The 23,860-nt window shown below is 55.0% G+C and overlaps 1 protein-coding gene across 3 annotated transcripts in view; it reads right to left on the bottom strand.

Moving 5' to 3' along the window:
- Positions 1-23,860, bottom strand: part of DIP2A (disco interacting protein 2 homolog A) — a 92,355-nt gene that overhangs the window by 7,102 nt on the left and 61,393 nt on the right. For 2 of the 3 annotated variants that reach the window (XM_065876757.1, XM_065876758.1), the window contains exons 19-32: positions 21,060-21,196; positions 20,543-20,623; positions 19,971-20,098; positions 17,435-17,549; positions 12,614-12,815; positions 11,647-11,756; positions 11,472-11,552; positions 9,019-9,142; positions 3,992-4,113; positions 3,774-3,885; positions 2,470-2,579; positions 1,836-1,966; positions 1,187-1,355; positions 720-890 (exon numbers count right to left, since the gene is read on the bottom strand). In XM_065876757.1, the coding sequence (XP_065732829.1) occupies positions 720-890; positions 1,187-1,355; positions 1,836-1,966; positions 2,470-2,579; positions 3,774-3,885; positions 3,992-4,113; positions 9,019-9,142; positions 11,472-11,552; positions 11,647-11,756; positions 12,614-12,815; positions 17,435-17,549; positions 19,971-20,098; positions 20,543-20,623; positions 21,060-21,196 (1,793 nt within the window). Of the gene's footprint in view, positions 1-719; positions 891-1,186; positions 1,356-1,835; positions 1,967-2,469; positions 2,580-3,773; positions 3,886-3,991; positions 4,114-9,018; positions 9,143-11,471; positions 11,553-11,646; positions 11,757-12,613; positions 12,816-17,434; positions 17,550-19,966; positions 20,099-20,542; positions 20,624-21,059; positions 21,197-23,860 lie in introns of those variants that run through there. The other variant, XM_065876759.1, reaches the window with a different exon arrangement.

Below are 23,860 nucleotides of genomic sequence, written 5' to 3'. Positions count from 1 at the left end.
CCACTCAGCAAGGGTCCGAGCGAGACGGCCAGCCGTCTCCACTGTGGAGAGGCTGTCGCAGGAACGCCAGGACAACAGGATGCCGCCTCTGCAGTCGAGACCCTCCCTGTGTCCGGCAGGCACCGGCCAGTACGGGCTTGGGGAGGAGGAACTGTGGTTCCCGAGGCCTTTCCTCCCAGCAACTCCTGAACGTGGGTGCGTGAGGCATGCACCGTGGTTTAGAAAGAAGTGGGACTGAGGTACTAGTAGGAACCTGGAGAACAGGCAGAGTCCCCTGCATTCAGCAGCAGCAAACAGCGCTGCGCTGGAGTGAGCTGTTCTGAAACTTCGTTTCCTTTTAATAAGTAAAATATCTTAATGTTCCAAAAGGAATCCTGGGCAATATAAATTATCACACTCGTTAATGTTTCCACTTAAAATTGCTAGATGTCTTAAAAAGCAATTAGGTTATTCTTGCTTTAGAATATTAATTGCATACCATATCCAACTTAGAAATTCTTCCAGATAATAGTCACTGGTCAAAAACATTTTGATTTTTCCAAATAAGTCTTTGTTCATCAAGAACAGAATCTCTTTTAAAGTAAAATGCTCAGCTCTCAAAGCTAACGTGTTAATTGGAAAACACAACATCAAAGGCTGGGAGGACCAGAAAGTACCCACGGCCGATGGAGAAGCACAGCATGTGCACGTGGCGCCCAGCGGGAAACCCTGCCGCCTACCTGGAGGCAGATGGCCACGTTGACCCTGCAGCCAAACGTGGTGCTCACAGCGCGTGCAGGCAGACCCAGGTCCCTGAACAGCTTGGAGAAGGACTGTGTGAGCGCGATCCTGGGCCGCTCCTCGGCCACCACCATGCAGGTGCGCACGCACGACAGGTTCACGCCCTTCATCTGTGGGAGGAGTGGGCGCACACCGCCGGGTCTGAGCGTAAAGGCCAAGCTGCTCGAGCCTCGCTTCCTTGGTTCTGTCTCCCCCGCTCCGCCCTCTCGGTTCCGGCCCCTGAGGCCTCGGGGACCTGGGGTCGGGCCCACCCTGCCCTGCGCCCGGTCCCCTCTCCTCCCAGGAGGTGCACCATGGGTGTGTCGGGGTGTGGGGGGGAGCTCACAGCAGGGAGCGGGGCGCCCCGGGAGGGTTTTCGGCTGCTGGGAGAGGTCCGGGGCTCTCTCCAGGCCCGGATGGCACGCACCCTGAGCACCGCTGTCTGCGCGCCCAGGCCCCGGGCACACATCTCCATCACCGAGTAGGAGCAGAAGGTGACACGGGCCTTGTATTGGCTGACAGCCCACAGCCACAGGGACACGTTGGTCTCCAGCTCCGGCGGGGGCACCAGCACCGACTGGTGTCCCGAGTAGACACTGCGACAGCGACAGGGGCGGGGTCAGCACGTGTGCAGGCGCCTCTCCCCTCGAGGACACTGCCCTTCCCGGCAGAGCCCACCCTTTCTGCTCTGGCCGAGTGGGGCTTTCAGTAGAAAACTTGGGGGCGCAGGTCCCGCCACCAGCACTCAAGGATCCAGGGTCACTGTCAGGGATGGGCCAGCCGGCAAGGACGGGGTTCTGCTTACAAAGATGGGTTCCTACTTCCCTGTTCTGGATGGAATTAGTAGTAACGGAGAGTGTGCACTTAATAAAAAGGCATTTTTACTCTTTTACTCAATTTCAGACCCGAACTCCAACCCACCAAACACCCACACAAACCAACCCACTCACACATGTATCCTCTGCTTGGTGGGCGTCAAAAATGTACCTTAGAAAGGGGGCGTCTGAAGAAGCAATTCAGCTGGGGGTGGGGTAAGGAGTGGGGGGATTCTACCCGCACACCCACCCTCCACTCACCTGCACAGACACCACAGGGCAAAGCCGAGGCCACAGTAGGGGTCGAGGCAGATGGCGATCTGCCTGGAGGGGTACAGCTCACACTGCAGCTTGATGGAGCGGCACAGGGCGCTGGTGGCTGCGTGCGACATCTCAAGGAGTGAAAGGAAAGCTCTGCTCAGTGATGTGAGGGAAGAGGGAGGGCTGACGGTAGTGCCTGCTGCCCACAGCGGCCGGACACCTTCACTTCCTGAAAGGGTGGCTGGCCCCAATCCCACATACACCAATCAGTACCCAGGTATGGCACACTAGGAATCTTCTAGGCAAAAGTTCAGGGTAATAGAGAACTTTAGTGGAGCGTTTGGTGCCTGCTAATGTGACAGACTCATCCGAGTCACCTGGTCCTCGAGGCCAGATAGTCATGAATCAGAAAGTTTAGACATTACCATAAAACACTAAAACACACGTCACTCTCAGGCTAACCTAATCCTGGGGTATATTGGTATTTAACACAAACTTTAAGGAGCAAAATTGCTGCTTTAAGCTCTGGGAGGAGGAAGGGCCTGCACACACCTGCAGCCAGCACCCTTCTGCCCTTTGCCCGCCCACTGTGTCAGGGGCCGGAGTGGAGGGGAGCTCCAGCCAGAGGACCCACCTTCACACCCGCCAGGATCCCCGTGGTCGACACGCTGAAGTCCAAGTATGCGAGCACGTCTGGGGACGGGGGCCTGAAGATGCTGGCCACCTTCTTCTTGGGTATGTCATCTGTCGGTCAGGAGACATGGGTGGCGTGGATGCTAGCTCAGGTTCTCGTGGGGAGAGAGGAGACAGGACGCACCTGGGGAGCTGGGGAGCTCAGAGCAGAAGTCAGGCTGCGGGAGAGCAGACCGCGTGTGCACGCAGGGAAGGTCACGTGGAACGGACCCTCGCGACCACGCCGAGCACGTGGGGATGGGGACAGGGGACGAGGTGGACACAGAGGGCTGGAGATGGGCCGAGAGAGCCCCACAGGAAAGCTCAGAGGAGCGGGGACTTGGCCAGGGTCCCAGAGCCTGTGATGGAGCCAGGATTACCGACATCTCTGTGCACAGTGAGTGCTAAGGATGGGCCCCCAGGGCTCTGGGTGCTTCACCGCGTTCCTTCAGGACCATGAGATGGGCACAGCACTGACCACGCACAGGTGGGCGCAGGCGAGGCAAGGGCAGGGAGCGGGTGACGTGAGGGGACTCCCCGGAGCCCATCTGCTCCCGGGCCCACCCCTGGGCGCCCCGCCAGCCACCCTGGACCAGCTCCCCGTGCCTGTTGCTGGTATCAGGCAGGTGGCCACTGACAACACGGTCCCTGACTTCCTCTCGTGGGCAGTGCCCTGGTGGGCAAGGACAGGCACCTATACCCACCAGGTGCGATGGGGAAGGAGGGACCCCTCTCTGCTTGCCGGCTGGCACCCACGTGGCCGTGTGCCTTGAGTTACCGATGGAGCCTGCAGGGTGCTGCTGGTTTGGGGTGTCTTGATGGTTGACCCAACAGGCCAAGGCAGAGGGGGCCCACAAGCATTTCCTGGGGCGCGGGCGCACACACCCATGATGGGGACCCAGGACAGGTGTGTGTGTGCCGTGGGCACCGTCTATGTCCCCGCAACCGCCAACCGCTGCGTGGGCATGAAAGGCAGCAAGGGGAGCTTGTCCACAGGCGCCGGGCCTCGGAAGGACCTCTGCTCCCCACCAGCCGCCCTCCGTTCTGCGCGCCCGGCTCTAGGCTCGAGCTGGTGGACATAGGCTGTCAGGCACCCAGCCGGCGAGCCTCCTGTTAGTAGCCTCTCACCATTTACTGAAGCTGCTAAGCTGCTCTTAGCCAACCTTTATGTTTACGTGGCGACAACGCAATCCCTACAACAAAGGAAGGAAAGGGGGCTGATCCTGGCGGGGCCAGCGAGCACACCAACGCAGCGAGGACGCGCACCTGTATCCAGAATGGTCGGCCAGGTCCTGACGTCCACGGCGGCCAGTGCTCCTTTGGACTTGAGCAGCCGCGTGATGGCCTGCGTCGTGAGTACGCACGCGGACTTGCTGACCTGCAGGGCGCAGGGGTTGGAGGCACAAGTGAGACTCGGCGCCTGGGGGTGCACTGCACACGGGCCCACGGTCAGGTGCGCCCTGCCGGCCGTGGTGCCTGCCTACCTCCACAATCATCCTGACGGTGGGAAGTGTGGTGGCGAGGTTCTGGGGGTGCGGGGGCCGCACAGTGACGGGCACGCAGCCGCAGTACAGGCAGCCGTAGAAGGCGGCAATGAGGTCCACCCCTGGGGAGACACATGGTCAGAGGGCGTCAGCGGGTCAAAGGCTGCTCTCCACGTCCAGGGCCATGGATCCACGAGAAAGACCGGGGGCCTCACCTGCTGTGCTTGAATGAAACCACCCTCCTCCACACTAACGGTGTGCACTGAACAGCGCTGTTACGGAGGGACAGAGAGCTACCCCGCTGCAGGTCACCCCCCGCCCAGACAGGAGGTGGGGGGGCGCAGTCATGGCCCAGAGGAGGCCGTGGAGGGCGGGTGGGCGAGCTGCCCACCCCGGAAGCCCTGCACCTCTCGCGTTCATCTGTGCCCTGACATGGGGGGCCTGGCCACTTCTCCAGGGAGGCCCCCACCCCTGCGGATGGGCCAGGACGTCCCTGCCCCGCTCTCAACCCCGCGCCACAACGTGGGACCACTGGCTGCTCCTTCAACTCTTTCATGTGTTTCAAGTTCGGGGGGAACTGTACCACACTTAAAACCCATCTTCCCCTCTTGAACTCAGTCCGACTTGAGGACACCTGAGTCCCACACCCTGGAGACTCCTCCAGATGTTGTCAAATCACACAAGGCACTGCCTGACAACATCTGGCTACCAGACACCAGTCTCAGGCTGTTTTGATTCCAGGGTCAAAATAAATACACAACGTTTAACCCAGCTCACGGGTTTCACCGGATTACAAGTTCACGATGCTCCAGCAGGGCCAGGGGTACTCAGCACGGTCATCTTTACGGGCCTGAGCCCACCCACCAGGGACCACCCATCTGCGCTGTGCGTGTGGGCAGTTCAGGAGACAGAGCCAGCAGGCAGGTCGACACGCGTGTGAGCATCCTCACACCCAGCAGGGCCACGCTGCCCCACGCGCCACAGAGGTGTCACCAAACTGAACACAAGAAAGCACCCTCAGCAACTCACTTCCACGTGCTCAGGCAGCTCCTGCCGTCCCTGCGTGTGCACCTCCTCCTGTCCTGGCATCACCAGGCGAACATGTGGGGCAGCCCTGTCCCTGCCCGCACCCCACCTGCAGCTCCCAGAGTCACCCCAGGGCCACACACCCCTGTAAGGAGAAAGTCCTGGCCCCTCGCAGTAAATCAGGAAATGCACAACATGTGCGCGCGTGCAACACACACACACACACACACACACCCCGGTGTGCATGTGCAAAACGTCAAGCAGGGTGGGATCTGCCCTCCGGCTATTCATTATACTCTCCACCTGCTGGTAAGGTTGTAAATTCAGGACTTCAACAAGTATTTTCCTTTATTCACTAAAAATTTTTTATAAACAGTGTCAAACATGCCCCAAAGAGAGAGAGGCGTCGGGCCTCCTTCCGTCTTTTCTCCTATTCTCCTGTTACTTCAGCATCCCTCACCCCCAGCATGTCCTCACGCTGCACGCCTGCAGCTGCAGCCCGGAGCCCCTGCATGGCCGTGGTCCTCCCAGGCTCTCCGCCGGTTGTGGACGGTGATGGCCGGGGCTCCCGAGCGGCTGTGTCCCTGGCCTCATCTCGGCCGGGGAGATGTCTGCCTCACACTGAGGCCAGGGAGACGAGAAGAGTGGGAGCTGCAATCAGTCCTGGAGAGAAGTGACCGCACGTTCCCGGGACCGGAAAGAGCAGCGTAACTGTAACGCCAGTGGGAGCCCGAGGTGTCCGAGCCGCCACGCGTCCACGTCCAGAAACAGGCCGGGCTGCCAGCTCGCCCTGGCTGCCGGGCAGGGAGCCCTCCACGGCAGCGCCCTGGGAAGAGGCCCCCAGATCCCACAAGCAGGGAGAAAGTGCCCAGCACAAGTCGTGTCCTGCCAGACACACTGAAAAGAGACGGTACCCAAAACCTGAGTCAGGAGTTCCAGAAGCATGAAAAAGAGGGAGAAAAGGCAGTAACGAAAAAGAACAGTTTCCTGAGATGAAGATTAAGTGGGCAGGAAAGTGAGAGAGGACCTAGACCCAGGCGTTTCCCAGTAAAATTCCTGAACTAGAACCAACAAGCGTCCAGACAAAACAACAACAGACTTATAAAGGGTGGAAAAAAGAAAATCACCTACAACCCTGGGGAAGCACCTGCCACGCCAGAGAAACCTGTGATTCCTGTTCCAGCGAAGGCCCAGGCCGCCCAGGAAAGGGAAAGGGAAAGGTCTTCCGAGTGCCACCACCTGTGTGCCAGACGCAGGAGAAAGCATCCCCTAACAGCCAAGCAGCAAACTCCCAGAGCCAGGACCCCAAGACAAGGCAGACGAGGCAGAGCAGGCACCGAGCAGGTGAGACGGCGCCGGCGGGAAGACGGGCTATAGGGGCCGCACTGGGCAGAGTGAGGGGATTCCACAGGAGCCAGGTGGCACCAGAGGGAGCCGGGAGGGCTGGGAGCCCCCAGGAGGCCCAGACGTCCCGACTGGCGAGGCGCAGGCATCTTGTTCCCACAACTGTGGGTCTGATCAGAGAGCAGGGAGAGGGACGGAAACCGTTCACCCACTCACCGGCGCCAGTGAGCAGCGATGAGGGTTAGGGGCCAGCAATCCAGCCCAACACAGAGAGGCCCACAGAGTGGGGCTCGGGGCTCAGGGTGCGGGGCGCAGAAGGAGGCGGGAGGGGTGGGGGGTCCGTGTGGATGGCCCGGGGGCCAAGTCCCACCCAAGGTACAAGGAAAAGAATCAGGGGCAGATCGTCATCTGTCCAGACAAAGTCAGCAGATAAGAACTGCAGCCCATTTTAACATGTGCTAAAATGCATTAAGAAAATGATGCAAGACATGAAAGAATAACCGAAATCAGAACTAGAAAAATGAGGAAAGAAGTAGAAATTATAAAAAATCATTTCAGAAACGAAGATGGAACTAGAAGGAGCCCAAGAGCAAACAAGACAATGGACACAGAAACCACGAAGAGGACGAGACTGGAAACTCAACGGAGACACTCCTGGGGAAAACGACAGAGAAGACCTAACATGTGGGCCACGGGAGCAGTCAGGAGATGCGAAGAAAATCAAAGCAAGGGAAGGGACAGAGAAAAGACTACGGTTCTAGAAAACTTCCTTGAAATTAAAAAAAAAAAAAAAGAAAGAAAAGATTTGCATCTTCTTATTTAGATACCTTATACATTGTACGGCATTGAAGGTACAGTGGTGAGCGTAGCTGCCTTCCAAAGATACCTTAGGTAAGAGAATGCTGCCCTGTAATAATCAATGTTACAACCATATGCCGGACTTCAAGAAGGGAAAAAAATGTCCTTTTGGCACCTAGAGCAAAAAGGCCAGTGACTCATAAGAGGAAGAAAATTAGATTATCGTCAGACTTGATGCTTAAGGCCAGGAGAAAATGGACACATATTTGAGAGGCTCAAGAAAAGAAAATGTGAGTCAGGGATTTTTTTATCTAGCAAAAACAACTTTCATTATGAAGTGTACAGACTGTTACCAACAAGCAAGAACTCAGGGGATACTGTTCCCATGAACCCTTCCTGAGAAACCAATTAGAGAACCAGCGTGGCAGAAAGAGACTGAACGCAGTCACCGGGACTGAGGGTGAGGAGAGGCCGGCTTTGCAGGCCCCCAGCCCCACCCGCCCCGGTGACACAGAGAGCACAGCTACAGGGAAAACGGGTTGAGAAAGCACGTGTGAAAATATTTAAGCTGCTTTCAAAAATCACACAGGTGGTCACGTATTACTACCGTTATTTTGGAGGTGCTGCTTGTGACACAGGATAAAGCAAGTGAGTGATCTTGGGATATTTGAATTCTATCGACTCCCATCCTGGAGAATCAGGATTCTCAGTAGGGAAGAAGGGAGACACAGGCGTAAAGCAGATGGAACGTCAAGAAGGGTTCAGTAAAAGCCTGTAACCCTGAATCTGACCGGGTGCAGCAGTATGAACTCATGAGGCACTGCCTGTCTCCAAGATATAATTATTATACTCACTTTAAATCAGAGCTCTGTTCAAGGAAAGGGCCAACGGCCAGCGGCCAGCCCAGGAGGGACGAGCCCCTGGCCCAGACTGGTGCTGTGAACACCAGGCTCCACGGAGAACTGGCCGGGGCACCTGGTCCCAGCAGAGAGCAGGAGGCATTAGGGCGGGAGGTCACACCCGAGGACGTGGGAGCAAGCTCCCACTAGGGTGCGACAAGAAACAGAATTCATTTCATTGATAGAAGGAAAGAAGCAACACTTACTCTACCTTTCACAGCTGAATTCTACCACTGGGTGACCAGATACTAACGAGGGCAAGTGTCTGTTTATAGTTTATGGCTGATAAGTGAAAAAGAAAGGACAGAGTTAGAACACCACCATTTAGTGACCCTTAAAGCGTTAATGAACGCGGGACAGAGAATGTCAATGGCTGCTAGCGTGCTAATTCTGCAAAAGAAAGAAACAGCCTTAGGGTCTTGCGCGGGAGTCTGACCGGGGTTCCCTGTGGGAGCCCAGGAGCAGCCGCCCGGCGGCACACACGGAGCCACTCCAGACGGCGGGGACACTCCAGGGCCACAGAAGAGATGGACAGAAGGCAGCCTGCAGGTTAAAGGAGACTTAAAAATATATCAGATTTAAAGAAAATCGGCAGACTAAACTGTGACGACTAGGACGCTCATCTGGGTGATCAAACTATGGAGAAATGGAAGAAATGGTGACCACAGAGGTCAGGACAGAGGCTACTTTTGGAGAATGGAGGAGGTGGTTGGGACAGGAAAAGCAAACATCCATTTCTCGACCTGGTTGGTGGTTACAAGGGTGTTTGCTTTCTAGTAATAAAACAGAGGGGAGAGATGCGGGAAGAACAGCCAGATGAAGAAAGCAAACAGAAAGGAAAGGCTGCACTAGGACAGGCAAGAGTGGACTCAATTACATACAAGTGCTCACAGGGGTGGAGGCACGTGTGACGGGAGCACAGGGTGGGCACGGGCAGAGGGCAGGCCGGCAGGTCCTTACCTGGGGGGTAGACCAGGGCCACGTGGGCCCCGGTGGTGAGCCTGGCCTTCTCCATCAGAGCAGCGGCCACTCTCTCAGCCTTTTTGTGCAGCTGGATGCAGGTGGTGGTGCTGGTGACTGTGCCCTAGGAAAGCAATCGTGGGCACTGCTGAGCGGGGGGCAGGGGACGACCCATGGACACTCCGCGCACAGCCCGTGTCTGAGCCCCTGTGGTCAGGAACAGGTGCCACTCCAGACCCGTCTGCAGTCTTCTCAGAGCCTGGTCGTCCACCACAGTCAAAGACTTGGCGATTGAAGAAAACCCTTTTGGCCATTATGATAAAATATTTTAAATATAACAGTAGTATAAAGAACAATGTAATAAATATCCAGTTTTTCATTACCTAGTATTTTGCCACGTTGTTTCAATGTCTCTTTTATAAAATAAATCATCACCACTCTACATACACCCCCAATTCCATTCTCTCCCTCCCTAAAAGCAACCCTTATCTTGAATATAAACACACATAAGCAAATGAGAAACTGAACCTAAACTGAACCCTGACGCACGTTCAGGCACCCCATCCACCAGGTCCCGGGGCCTGGGCCGCCGCAGGCTGCTCTTTCAGGGAGCCTGGGCGGACGAGTGGCTGGTGGGGCGCCCCGCACCTGGGTCTCTGCGGAGGAGAGCTGGGCCAGGGACCAGCTCCGAGCTGACCCTCCCTCCCCCTGCCGACCCGAGTCAGGCCTCACAGCTCTCTCGGTCCTTCTCAGGAGGAGTACGGCGCCCCTCGGCCTAACCACCACCGGCCTCCAGGACAGCCCGGCGCAGCGTCCAAACCCCTCACTGCTCCTTGGCCGAGGCCGCACCACGCAGGTCCGGGGGCTTTGCACAGCAGGTCAGACTCTCCTCACACCCAAGCCGAGGTACAGAGCGCCATGCCAGGCACGCACCGGGAGCCCAAAGGCCCAGAGCCCCCCCAGTCCCCAAGGCTAGGGGCCACCTCGTGCCAGGGACACCACCTGCTACACAGGCCTCCTCCCGGGTCGAAAGCCGGCATATCCTTGGAGACCTAAGGACAATTCAAACCTGAGAAGGTTGACAAGCCAAATGAAGTGCAGAAACTTACAAGTCTTTGGAATGCACCTGGAGAAGGCCAGGTGGTCTTCTGTTGGTTCCTCCTAAGCTCTGAGCTTTAAAGACGATTATGGGGTCTTCTGGGCTGACTGTGCTCCTGGTGGTGTCTCTGGACACGCCCACCCACAGCCCCCTCCTCCCTGGGAAGCGCCCCATCTGCACAGGCACTCAGCCCCCACGCAGGCCACCCTCGATCCCGCGGGCCTGCCTCTGACCCCCCCCCCCCCCCACGTGTCTACATCCCCACGTCCTCTTCTCTGAATGGCCATCTCTCGCCTGGACCACGGCCCCCTGGCACGCTGCTCCCACCCTTGCCCTCTTACAATCCAGAGGAGTCGCTCGGAATCACGGGCCCCGTCACACCCCTCACGGCTCACGCCTGGGGTCAGCCCAGTGCCCCGGCCTTGCCGCCTCACAGCCCCGGCTGCACTGATTTTCAGCTTCTCGCCATGAGCTGACTTTATCTTGGTCAACTGTTACTTGTTGGCTTTAGAATTCCATCAGCCACAGGAAGACTTAATTCACTGTCTGGCGAACAGGGGCCTTTTCTGTCTTCTTTAACACTGTGTATGTAGCAGGCAGCAATCAATGTTTCTGAATGAAGGAGCAGTGGCCAGTAATGAGCAGGACTGAAAGCCAGGCCGCTGTTTCTCTTTCTGTTGTTTTTCGGCTGCACCATGCGGCATGCACGATCTGAGTTCCCCAGCCAGGGACTGAACCTGGGCCCCTGCATTGCGAGTGCAGTCTTAACCACTGGACCACCAGCGAAGTCCCAAGGCCAGTGTTTCTAAGACTTCAGAACACGAGCGTCCTTGTGGGCCCGGGAGCGCCTGACAGCGAGTCATGTAGGGTTTTCATTGTTATTTTTCATGTTTCCATAGTTTGTCTACTGGCCCATAACTTAGTTTCTCCTTTATACCCTAGAAGCCCCTGGTATCATGTAACGCCCGCTGAAAGGTACCCAGGATCAGGGCAGTAAGCAGTATTTGTCATGTTAAAGCTATCAACACATGTAGAAGATCTAAATTCCTAATCTTTACAAAATAAACATTTCCTTTTAGTTTACTTAGGAGTACTTACATGCATACTATTCATAATCAAAAGACAAGGTAATGAGAATTTTCCTGTTAAATATAAAAGCCACAGAAAGGTAACTGTGTGGCTTGTGTGGAAGCTGAGGCTCCCACAGAGAGAGGCAGGCCAGCCGGGGCCTGGGTGCCAAGGCTTGCTGTTCTCCAAACGTGAGACCTTGAGCCTGAGCGCCACGGCTGGGAAACAGACCTCAGCCCCCCTCCTAGGCGGGCAGTGCGTGGCCCGCAGGCGTGGGCGGCCTCACCTTGGCGCTCAGCAGCAGGAAGAGCAGGTGCTCGGGCGTGGTGCTGGCCCGCCAGCGCAGCACATCGGGCAGGAACAGGAGCTGCGGGGCGCACCGGGGTGGGGGGGGGCGCTCAGTGCTGGCGGCTTCCCAGCCGCCAGGGAGGCCCCTCCTCCCTCCAGCCACCCGCCCTTACCTTCCTCGCCTGGTCACTGTCCTCCAGGTGAGACAGCTCCCTCCCCGAGGCCTGAGCGATTCTCTTCCCAGCGACCAGGTTCCCAACAACCATGGAGGCTGGCCCAACCTCTAGAAAATGAGGGGGGATGGCGAGTGAGAGGTGGGTGACGTCTGAGAGGCAATCATCACACAACTTTTTATTTGAACAGGCAGGCATTTAATTCTTCACTATGACACAGGTGTTCGGGAAACCAGCTACAAGGGTTATGTATGCTAAGTGACAAACAGAACCTCTCTCTTACAAACAAGCCAGATGGAGACCTTCACCACACGGCAGGTGCCCTGGGGAGGTGTGACTGACCTCAGCCACAGCTAAACTCTTCATGGATTTATCTCATTGTTTTACCGGTGTGTTTCATTTAATGGTATTTTATGTGTGTAATAATCAACAAAGGTTAGCATTGACTAAAAATTTACATAACCAAAGGAATGAAAAACTGTACATAAGAGTTAAACCAGGGAAGGGAAGTTGACCGTTTGTTGGGGCTTCCTAGGTCAACCCGGTGACTGTGGCTGATGACAGAGCCGAGTAGCAGCATGCGCGGCGCCCACAGGCCCCGTGGCCTCGGCGTGGCCGGCGCCCCACGGCACAATGGTGGCCGCAGCGGCGCTTTAGATTCCAAGCTCCAGGGCTGCTCTTGGGCATCAGTTCTGCCCCCAGGGAGCAGCCTCCACAGCTCAGACGCCAGGCCTGAATCCAGTCCTGGGGTGGGTGCTAACAGGCGGGGAGAACCCCCATGCTGGGGACGTGGGGTTGTGCTCTCCCCTGGGGGGCAGGAGGTGGGGACCGACTCGGTGTGCCGTTCGCTCTAGCTCTTAGCCCCGACCCCTGAGATGGAGCGTTCAACAGGGCTGCACCAGTTAAACACAAGCGTAGCTGCCGCAGTCTGAAGACGGAATAGACGTGTTGTGTGATGTACACTAACCTGGCTGCTTCTGGCGAGGCTTGGGAAGGTTGGTAACACACGTGTGAGGGCACATTAACACGTTACACGGGTGCAGCATCCCCTCCAGAAAGCGCTGTTTGGTTTCAGAAACGTGAATCCCTCCTAGAGGGGCCTTGGGCAAGGTGTTCGCAGGAACCAGGGCCAGACAGTACACGCCCACCTGGTGGATGCTGTCGATGGCCTGGAAGGGGGGGCATGAGACAGGGAACTGTGACCTCTGGGACGTTTTGCTAGAAGAGAAACATGGCGAGGTGAGTGTGCATTTCCTATCACTTACACACACGTTCTATGTATGTACACAATCGAATATAAATCTGTAACTGCTCACATTAAAAAAAAGCCGTAAAAGTAGTTAAGTGACTTCCTGTGGGAGAAGCAGTGAACAGCAAGGCAGGCAGAAGCTGGACTCCTCTGAATACACCTTGCTTTCAAATTTGGAACCATGTATATATTTTACACACAAAAAACTTAAAATTTAAAAAAGCAATCCCTAACAACTGAAAGTAAAATAAAACAAATGAACTCAACCAAAGTGGAATCAGGTTGGTAGCACAGCCCCAGAGAGAATCTATTTATAGTGACTTTAAACACAGGAATTTCATTAATCCAGTCCCACGGGCAAAAAGAACTGAAAAAACATCTTAAGCTGCGCTCGGAAATTTCACACTTTGAGAGGTAGTGTGGAGACGGTTATTTGGAGACTGTGGTGTGTGCAGAGTGGCCTCAGGGCATAAGTACTTCTGCTGGAAGTATCACCACTGCAATTTTTCATTGTGGAGAAAGATCGGTGACTTAAGAAAAAACCCTGAGGTCTTGAGCTGGAACTAGCAGCATAAACCCATGATGCAGGTAATCTTGCAAAGCAGGCGGACATCACCTCCTACTCTGTCCACTGAAAAAAGCCAGTAACATCAAGTTCCCAGACAGTGCCTAAATTCCACTTCCCCTAGAAGGCAGCGGGGCCCCAGGAGTGTCGGGTCTAGGACACAAAATGCACCACCTCCCCAGGAATCGAGCTTCCTGTTCCCAGGTGTGGCCTCAAAGAACCCAGGAGGTGTGTCTAAAGGGCTCAAGAGCCAGTCCGAAGAGGCTCCCACTGACCACTGTCAAAAATATAACAACTATAATCCACTAGTTCATAGTGAGACAAAAAATTAAAAAAGACTTAAAAGCCTGGCCCCACCAAGTGCCATTTTTACCTTATTTTGATCCTGAGTTTAACACACATACTAAACATTAGATAATCCAGGAAATTTGAATAGTTGACTAAATATTTAATTATATATATATATATATATATATATATATATATATATATATATATATATAAATAATTATATACACAATTACATCCAAAAGAACAAAATACCTAGGAATAAATTTAACCAAGGAGGTGAAGTACACACTTAAAACTATGAGACACTGATAAAATAAATTGAAAAAGATACAAATAAATGGAAAGATATTCTGAGTTCATGGATTGGAAGAATTAATATTGTTGAAATGTCCATACTACCCAAAGCCATCTTCAGATTTAATGCAATATCAAAATACCCATGACATTTTTCACAGAACTAGAAAATACACTAACATTTGTACGGAACCACAAAAGACCCTGAATTGTCAAAGTAATCTTAAGAAAGAAGTACAAAGCTAGAAGTATCATGCTCACTGATTTCAAATATCATAAAGCTATAGTAATCAAAACAGTATGGTATTGGCACAAAAACACATGTAGATCAATGGAACAGAATAGAGAGCCCAGGAATAATCCCACACATATGTGGTCAGTTAACTTACAACAAAGGAGACAAGAACAGACAACAGGGAAAGAGAGCCTCCTCAATGAATGGTGTCGGGAAAACTGGACACCACACACAAAACTAATTCAAAATAGATTAAAGACTTGAATGTAAGACCTGAAACCGTAAAACTCCTAGAATAAAACATAGGCTATGGTAAACTCCTTGACATCAGTCTCGGTGATGATTTTTTTGGATTTGACACCAAAAGTGAAAGCAACAAGAGCAAAAATAAACAAGTGGGACTACATCAAACTAAAAGGTTTCTGCACAGCAAAGGAAACCATCAACAAAACGAAAGGAACCTATTGAATGGGAGAAAATATTTGCAAATAATATATCTGATAAGGGTTAAGATCCAAAATATATAAGAAACTCATACAAATCAACAGCAAAATAAAAAACAAAAATCAAATAATGCAATTAAAAAATGGGTAGAGGACCTGAATAGACATTTTTCCAAAGAAGACATATAAATGGCCAACAGGTATATAAAAAGATGCTAAACATCACTAATCATCAGGAAAATGCAAATCAAAACCACAATGAGATATCACCTCACACCTGTTGGAATGGCTATTATCAAAAGGACAAGAAACAACAAGTGTTGGCGAGGATGTGGGGAAAAGGCAGCCCTCGTGCCCTGCTGGTGGGAAAGTAAACTGGTGCTGCCGCTATGGAGAACAGTATGGGGGTTCCTCAAAAAACTAAAAATGGAACTACTATATGATCCACCAATTCCACTTCTGGGTATTTATTGGAAAAAAACCAAAAATGCTGGACATCCCTGGTGGCGCAGTGGTTAAGAATCCGCCTGCCAATGCAGGGGCACAGGTTCGAGCCCTGATCCGGGAAGACCCCACAGGCCACGGAGCAACTAAGCCCATGTGCCACAACTACTGAGCCTGCGCTCTAGAGCCCGAGAGCCACAACTACTGAGGCCCATGTGCCTAGAGTCTATGCTCTGCAACAAGAGAAGTCACTGCAATGAGAAGCCCACACACCGCAACAAAGAGTAGCCCCTGTTCACTGCAACTAGAGAAAGCCTGCATGCAGCAACGAAGACCCAATGCAGCCAAAACCAAATAAATAAGTGAATAAAAAAATACCAAAATGCTAACTTAAAAAAAATATATGCACCCCTCTGTTCACTGTAGTATTATTTACAATAGCCAACATACCTAAGCATCCATCAATGGATGAATGGATAAAGAAACTGTGGTACACACACACACACACACACACACACAGGAATATTAGTCAGCCATAAAAAAGAATGAAATCTTGCCATTTGCAACAACATAGATGGACCTTCATAGTATTATGCTAAGTGAGATAAATTAGATGAAGAAAGACAAAAACATATGATCTCTTACATGTGGAATCTAAAAACAAAAACAAAAAGATGAGCTCACAGACATAGAGAACAGATTGGTGGTTGCCAGAGGTGAGGGGTGGGGGGGTGGGGGGAGAAATGGGTGAAGGCATCAAAAGGGAGAAACTTCCAGTTATAAGGTGATAAGTACCGGGGATGCCATGTACAGCATGGGACTGTAGTTATTAATGCTGTGCTGTGTGTTTCAAAGTTGCTAAGAGAGTAGATCTTAAAAGTGCTCACCACGAGAAAAAAATACTGTAACTCTGTGTGTTGACGGACATTAACTAGACGTAGTGACTCTTTCACTACATATACCAAATCAAATCATTGTGTGGTACACCTGAAACTAATACAGTGTTACATGTCAATTATACCTGAATAAAAATGTTATTGTTAATTTTTAAGATGTGATACTGGTACTTCTTTTTTAAAGAAAGAAATACTCAAATTTACAGGTAAAATCTGTGAGTCTGGGATTTGCTTCCAAGCACTCCCGAGGGAGAAGCGGGGAGGATGGGCGGGGCTCGGCTGGGGCCTTGACTGTTGGTCATTGCTGAAGCAGCGATGGACACACAGGGGTTGTTACACTCTCCTTTGTATGTTTCGTATATCAGAAATATTCCATAGCAAAACATTAAAAATTCTCATTAAAAATAAACGTTGTAAATATTAGTAGAAAAACCGATCCTCTGAAGCTCAGAGCTCCCTGGCCTCCCCGACACTGGACTTTGTCTGCTCTGTACAAGTGTCCTTTCTTAGGCGGCTGGGGCCGAGCACACGCCACAAAACCAACCGGAGCTGTCGGGACACCAGAGGGCTTCCCTGAAAAGCCACCAGGACTGAAATTCACCCAAAGATTTGTACACTATTGTCCACAGTAGCCTTATTCACAAGAGCCAAAAATTAACAACCCAACGTCCACCAAGGTGTGAACAGATAAGCAAAAGGACACAACTTGGCAATAAAAAGGAATGAGCCACTGATCCACACACCACGAGGAACCACACAAACGTGATGCCAAGGGAAAGAATGCCAGACCAGGAGCCAACACGGAGATTCGTCTGCACGGACGTCCAGGGAGGGGGCAGGGCTCATCCCCGGCGACACAAAGCAGCCAGCGGTTCCCCGTTAGACGGGAGCGCTCTTACCTGTGGTTACCTGGGTCTGTACATGTGTCAAAACTCATCAACCTGGACACTTGAAAATGGGCTCCTTCTACATGTAAGTTACATTCAGTAAAGCTGAGTGGACACTTAGTTTGTGCTCTTTACTGAAGGCAAAGTTTACTCCCTTCCCGGCAAAAGAACTTGTTGAATCTAGTTCATTATTTAAGGATGTAAACGTGGACGTGTAGGGAAGGACAGTGCGCAGCACGCGGGTGAGGCCGAGGGCACGTGCGTGTCAAACGGGTGTCACGAGGTGGGAAGCACGCGGAGCCCCAGCCCAGGCGCGAAGGGTTCACTGGGCTGTGCTTCCACCTTGCTACACGTTTGAAATTCTCAAAGCACAACACCGATGCATGCAAGTTTACATCTCTCACCCCGGTGGATGGCAGCTCCGCGGGGCCACCCCTCACCTCGAGGGTCAGCTCGCGCTCAGCCAGTGCCCACACACACCCACCTGTAGCACACGGCTCATCCACTGGAAGCTGTCCTCCTCTGAGGCATCGGGCCGCTGCTCTGCCACCAGCACGATCCGGTCATCGTGCAGCACTGTCACGGAGAACACCGCGATCCTGGGGGAGGAAGGGACAGAGATGATGCCCCAGCAAGGGGGGCCGGGACGCGGACGCCCCATCCTGCCCAGACGGAAGCCACAGCAGGGCTGGAGGGAGACGCTGTCCAACAGAATTTAAAGGGAAGCAGCCACGAACCTCCTCCAATGTGGATGAAATAAGTTTCGATTCACAAAACAGAGAGCACTTCAGTGCACAGCAAACAACCAGGCACACGTTGTAAAGAACGTTTTCCTTAATTGCAATGTTAATCTATGTGATGTACTTCTTTATGCAGAAGCCTCTGTCGAGAAGTTCTGTTAATTATCTATTTCTTCGTCCAGATGAAATCTCGCACCACCCATCACTCTGCTCCTGTCTGTGGCTGACGGCAGTGGTCTTCTTTCTCGCGTCTGATCGAAGAAGTTCGACATGTTCTCCTTTTCTCTGTGCTGCCTTTTTCTTCCTTTGGACTTTGAGTGGATTCTCCTTTTCTTTATGAGACAAGCATCTGTCTCCCCATCACGCCCATCCTGCTGGCACGGCTGCCAAGCTAGCTCTGGGCCCTCACTGACCTACCTTCTCTGGCTTGCTCCTTTGGCCGCTACGCACAGGCACACACACATGCACACGTGCACCCACTCTCTTTAATGCAACAAACTTTACCCAGTATTAACATTTCCTTACTTTCACACATCTTGTTTCTCTTAGTACCTCACCCAAAAGTGTTTTCACAAACATGGTCTTTTTGTGACAAAACTTCTGAACCTCACGGACCCAAGAATACTTTCACTGCAACTGCACAATTAAGTGACATCCTGGGATGAATATAAAATCTAGGTTAATAGTCCCTCTGGGGCTTCCCTGGGGGCGCAGTGGTTGGGAGTCAGCCTGCCGATTCAGGGGACGCGGGTTCGTGCCCCGGTCCGGGAAGATACCACATGCCTCAGAGCGGCTGGGCCCGTGAGCCATGGCCGCTGAGCCTGCGCGTCCGGAGCCTGTGCTCCGCAACGGGAGAGGAGGGCACAACGGTGAGAGGCCCGCATACGGCAAAAAAAAAAAAAAAAAAGTTCCTCTGAAAAACTTAAAACGTTACTGCACTGTCATCCTCTGGCTCCAGCCCCTCCGCTGGGGAGTCTGACGCAGCCTGGCTGGAGGCCCACCCCACGGGCCCCCTTCCTCAGGGGCCAGACACGCACCCCCCACCTGAGTCTGCTCTCAGGATGCCAGCCCTTCTTGCTCCGCTTCCCTCTTAATCTTTCTTTTAAACTTTCTATTTCTTGACTTCTGGAGAAATTTCTTTATCTGGCTTTCCAGCTTATCAGCTCACTCTACAGCCGCCTCTGCCCTACATTTACTCCATCCGCTAAACACTGTCCTGTCGGGACACCGTGACCTCGTCCAGTGCACAGCTCCTCCCTGGTGGACGCAGGTAGGCACCTCTCCATCCGCCAGTGTGACCACCCTGCACCCCCACTAGTCGCTGGGCCGGCTTCACCTCCAGGTGCCATCAGGTGTCGGTGGCCATGCGAGGCTCCCTAACGCACCCAGGACCAGGCGTGGGCTACCCCGGAGTCCGCTCGGTGGACACTTGCACTGACGGTGTCTCCGGTTTCTGCTGTGAGTCCTGTGCGCCCCGGCTCCAGGCTGCACGCACCCACCAGGCCTGCCCACCCTGCTGGTTTCTCCCGAGTGCTTATTCGCGGCCGTCATCCTGACCCGGAGAAAGGCCGGCAGACCATGCTCACCTACCACTGGCAGAATTCCCTGATCGTTTCTTTAAGGTATATTCAAAGGACGGCTCCAGCCAGGCTTATAGGCACCTTAGCTTGAGTAACGAAAGCACTACCTTGAGAAGAATACAGTGAAGAAATGCAGTGGCTGAGTGGACCAACTAGGAGAAGGGGCCGCCTCCTCCAGGACAAAGATAGCTCGGAGCTGGACAAGCTGGACAGGGCGCCCCCTCCCCGCCCCAGCTGCCCGGGGCCTGGGCCAGGGGCCCCCTTACGTGCTCTATGGACATGAGAATCTGTAAAGTGACTGCCTAACACATTCAGAGAAGGCGAACTGACTCTATCCCAGGAGACAACGGCCTCGGGTGATTTCAGGCAAAAGGGTGCCCTCCGCTCCAGCCCGCACTCCCGAGGCTCTCTGGCAGCTGCCCAGGTGCCCTCGCCCTCACACGCACTGTGCTCCGTGCCCAGGTCGAGGTCTGGATCTCACCCTCTAAGGAACCATGAGCTCTGTGGGCGGTGAGGACTCCAACTCTGGCATCCTCGCTGCAAATGTCATCCTGTTCTTTGTGAAGTTCCTCTGATGAACAGGAATTTTTAGGTTTTGTGTATTCAAATCACCGGGCTTTCCTTCCACTGCAGGAGACCTCTCGAAGGTTAGCTAGAGAAGGAACCTAAAGGCACGGCAAGGGGACCCGCAGCGCATCACCTGCCTCTGTAGACAAACTTCATGGGCTCCACGGCCAGTGCGGTGGCCACGATGTCGTCTGCGTTGTGTCTGCGGACCCCCACCACCATCAGCCCGTCCAGCTTGCCCACGACGAAGACCAGGTTATCCTGAAGGCAAGGACGCTGGTCGGGCCCCGGACACGTGGGCAGGCCCTGTGGCTCAGGCCCTGCTACAGAGACCCGACAGCTCGGAGACCAAGTAACTCACAGGCAGGGCCAGCGGGCCCCCTGCCCACGGTGACAGGGAGACCCAGGCAGGGGCCACCAGGGGTGAAGAGGCCCTAAGCCTGGCAGGCTTTCGGGGCGGGGTGAGGGGCACCCAGGGCAGGCATCAGCACCGGAAAGGTCAGAGATGGGAATGCAGCCGAGGGTGAAGTCTGTCAAGGACTTGATGCCCCTGTGCCACAGAAGGGCTCCCCAGCTCGGCCCCAGTGACGTTCTGGAGCCGGGACTCTGCTGGGGGGCGTCCTGTGCACAGGGCACGCAGAGCAGCACCCCTCCCCAGCTCTGAGCCCATCTGCAGGCCCAGGGCTGCCAGCAGGACATACTCACAGGCCCGATGAAGCCCAGCAGCCCTGTCCTGGTGAAAGGTCTGTCGGAGACGGGCGCGCCCCCTGCCGTGACTGGGACAGTCTGCACAGAGTGGGGAGGACAAGGTCAGGCGCGGTCCACAGGGATCAAGCGAGCGGCAAGCGGGCGCGAGAGAGGGCCAGGCATGCGCTGCCCGCGCCGGGCGTGGCTCCTCAGACGGGCATCACCGCGTCTCCCTGGAGGGGAAGGGGCTCCCACCAGGGCCAGAGTCCCTGCCGTCTGGTGAGACCCCTTCAGGCTCCCGGCCTGTCCCGTCCCGGCCTGGGGGCTGGGGGGCACTCGCTGGACTCTCCTGACGACCCCACGGCTCCAGCCCGGAGGCCAGCTTCCCTGGGCCAACCTGGATCCGTCAGGGCCACGAGGCGCCCACGCAGGGCTGGCCTGCCAGAGCGGGCACTGCCGAGAGCCGCACTATCCCCTCCCACCCCTCCGCAGCTGCGGACTCGGCCTCTACACAAAGTAGGGACCAGGCACGGACCTCAAAGATGTTCTTTGTGATCCCAAGCAGCCCATAGTATGCTGTCGCCGTCGCGCTGGAGTTGACGCAGATTTCTCCAACTTCATCGGTTTTACAGAGGTAAGGGGTCCCCTCCACCTTCACAACACACATGTTAGCTAAAGAGAGAAAACAACCCTCAAGGGCACGAACAAAGAGGACACTGAGATGGGCCATCCCCAGAGACCCGCGGGCTTGGCCTCTGCAGGGTGGACACGAACAGTTCGTGTGCTCCAGGCTTGGACACTCACACCCCTCTGGCCACAAGCCTGCATGTTCCACACGCGGTACCTGAAGGTGACAGAAATGCTCCCAGTCACGCGGGCTCTGTCGTCCCCACCGGCACCGCCCTCCTGAACCCGCAGGAGATGGGAGGTGCCATCCGCTCGCACCTTTGCCTTTCGGGCTGGCTCCCACACCAGGCCTGACGACCCCACCCGAGCGTGGGCCCCTCCCGCGGCCCCATGACCCCCTTCTGTCTTCACCAAGCAGCGTGCCCACCGATGCGGCCGCCTGTGGCCCAGAGCCTCAGGAGGGCAGGCAGTGGAGGGTGGCGCTGCTGCGTGTGCGTTTCCCCCCAGATCCGCGCACTCGCCTGCATGCTAATACAACAGAGACCCCGCCCACGCCACAACCAGACCGAAAGGGACAACCCCGGCGTGCCGTGCTAACACAACCCTGGGGCTGACACAGAGAAGGCTGCGCATCTGCCGAAAACAAGACCCCCCAGGTCCTCACTGACTCAGACCTGCAACAATCCCGGCAACAGACACACACGCACCCAGGGGAGCACGTGCACAGACACACACGCACCCAGGGGAGCACGTGCACAGACACACACGCACCCAGGGGAGCACGTGCACAGACACACACGCACCCAGGGGAGCACGTGCACAGACACACACACACCACACGCACCCGAGGGAGCGCGTGCACAGACACACACGCACCACACGCACCCAGGGGAGCACGTGCACAGACACACACACCCCCAGGGGAGCACGTGCACAGACACACACGCACCCAGGGGAGCACGTGCACAGACACACACACACCCAGGGGAGCACGTGCACAGACACACACGCACCCAGGGGAGCACGTGCACAGACACACACCACACGCACCCGAGGGAGCACGTGCACAGACACACACGCACCACACGCACCCAGGGGAGCACGTGCACAGACACACACACACCACACGCACCCAGGGGAGCACGTGCACAGACACACACACCCCCAGGGGAGCACGTGCACAGACACACATGCACCCAGGGGAGCACGTGCACAGACACACACGCACCCAGGGGAGCACGTGCACAGACACACACCCCCCCAGGGGAGCACGTGCACAGACACACACACCCCCAGGGGAGCACGTGCACAGACACACACCCCCCCAGGGGAGCACGTGCACAGACACACACGCACCCGAGGGAGCACGTGCACAGACACACCCCCCCAGGGGAGCACGTGCACAGACACACGCCCCCCCAGGGGAGCACGTGCACAGACACACACCCCCCCCAGGGGAGCACGTGCACAGACACACCCCCCCCCAGGGGAGCACGTGCACAGACACACACACCCCCAGGGGAGCACGTGCACAGACACACACACACCACACGCACCCAGGGGAGCACGTGCACAGACACACACACACCCGGGGGAGCACGTGCACAGACACACACGCACCCAGGGGAGCACGTGCACAGACACACACACCCCCAGGGGAGCACGTGCACAGACACACACGCACCCAGGGGAGCACGTGCACAGACACACACACACCCAGGGGAGCACGTGCACAGACACACACCCCCCCAGGGGAGCACGTGCACAGACACACACGCACCCAGGGGAGCACGTGCACAGACACACACATACCACACGCACCCGAGGGAGCGCGTGCACAGACACACACACACCTGAGGGAGCACGTGCACAGACACACACGCACCCAGGGGAGCACGTGCACAGACACACACGCACCCAGGGGAGCACGTGCACAGACACACACACACCACACCGCACCCAGGGGAGCACGTGCACAGACACACACACACCACACGCACCCGAGGGAGCACACACGTGCCTGGGGGAGTGTGTGCACACACACAGAACCTGGTCCAAGTTTAAGAATAAAACCAAAGTCCTTATACTTTCAATCAAAAGAATCACTATTACAATATTTCACCATCTTTTAAAGAATTACTGTGATCGCCACATAACAACTAAAAATCAGAAAGACCCTGCTCTTTACCCCTCATAAAATGTTTATGCTGGAGTTCCTGCCTCTACAGAACCGCTGAGTCCTTATTTTTGGTAGACTTATGCAAGGAAAAAACAACTCACGCTTCTAAGAAAGTGGAACTAGAAACAAACTCAAACGTCCCGCCTTGTTCTACGTGTCCGACCTCTGGCACACGCACAGGCCCAGACCACGGCCCGTGGCCCTCCCGCTGGTTCCCAGCCTGTCCCCGAGCGTGGGCGGCTCACGCCCCGCCCATGCAGGCCCTGTACCCCGGAGAGCAGCAGACGGGGCGACTGGCGCAGAGATGGGGCCGCTCTCCGGAGGTGCCCAGGTGGGTTGGCAGCTGCCCGGAGCCCAGGAGGGCCAGCACAGGGAGGAGGGGAGCTGGAGCAGCCACAGGGTCACTGCGGTGAGGGGCGCTCCCCAACTCAGTGCCACAGGGCCTCCCGGGTCCGGCTCTGCTCTCAACTCTCCCCCATGACCCTGCGCTGGGTCCCGCGTGTGCTCGCGCCTGCGGGGGAGCTTCAGGG

The sequence above is a fragment of the Phocoena phocoena genome, chromosome 4, assembly GCF_963924675.1.
Source record: "Phocoena phocoena chromosome 4, mPhoPho1.1, whole genome shotgun sequence".
NCBI lineage: Eukaryota > Metazoa > Chordata > Mammalia > Artiodactyla > Phocoenidae > Phocoena > Phocoena phocoena.
This window is presented reverse-complemented; position numbering and strand designations above follow the sequence as displayed.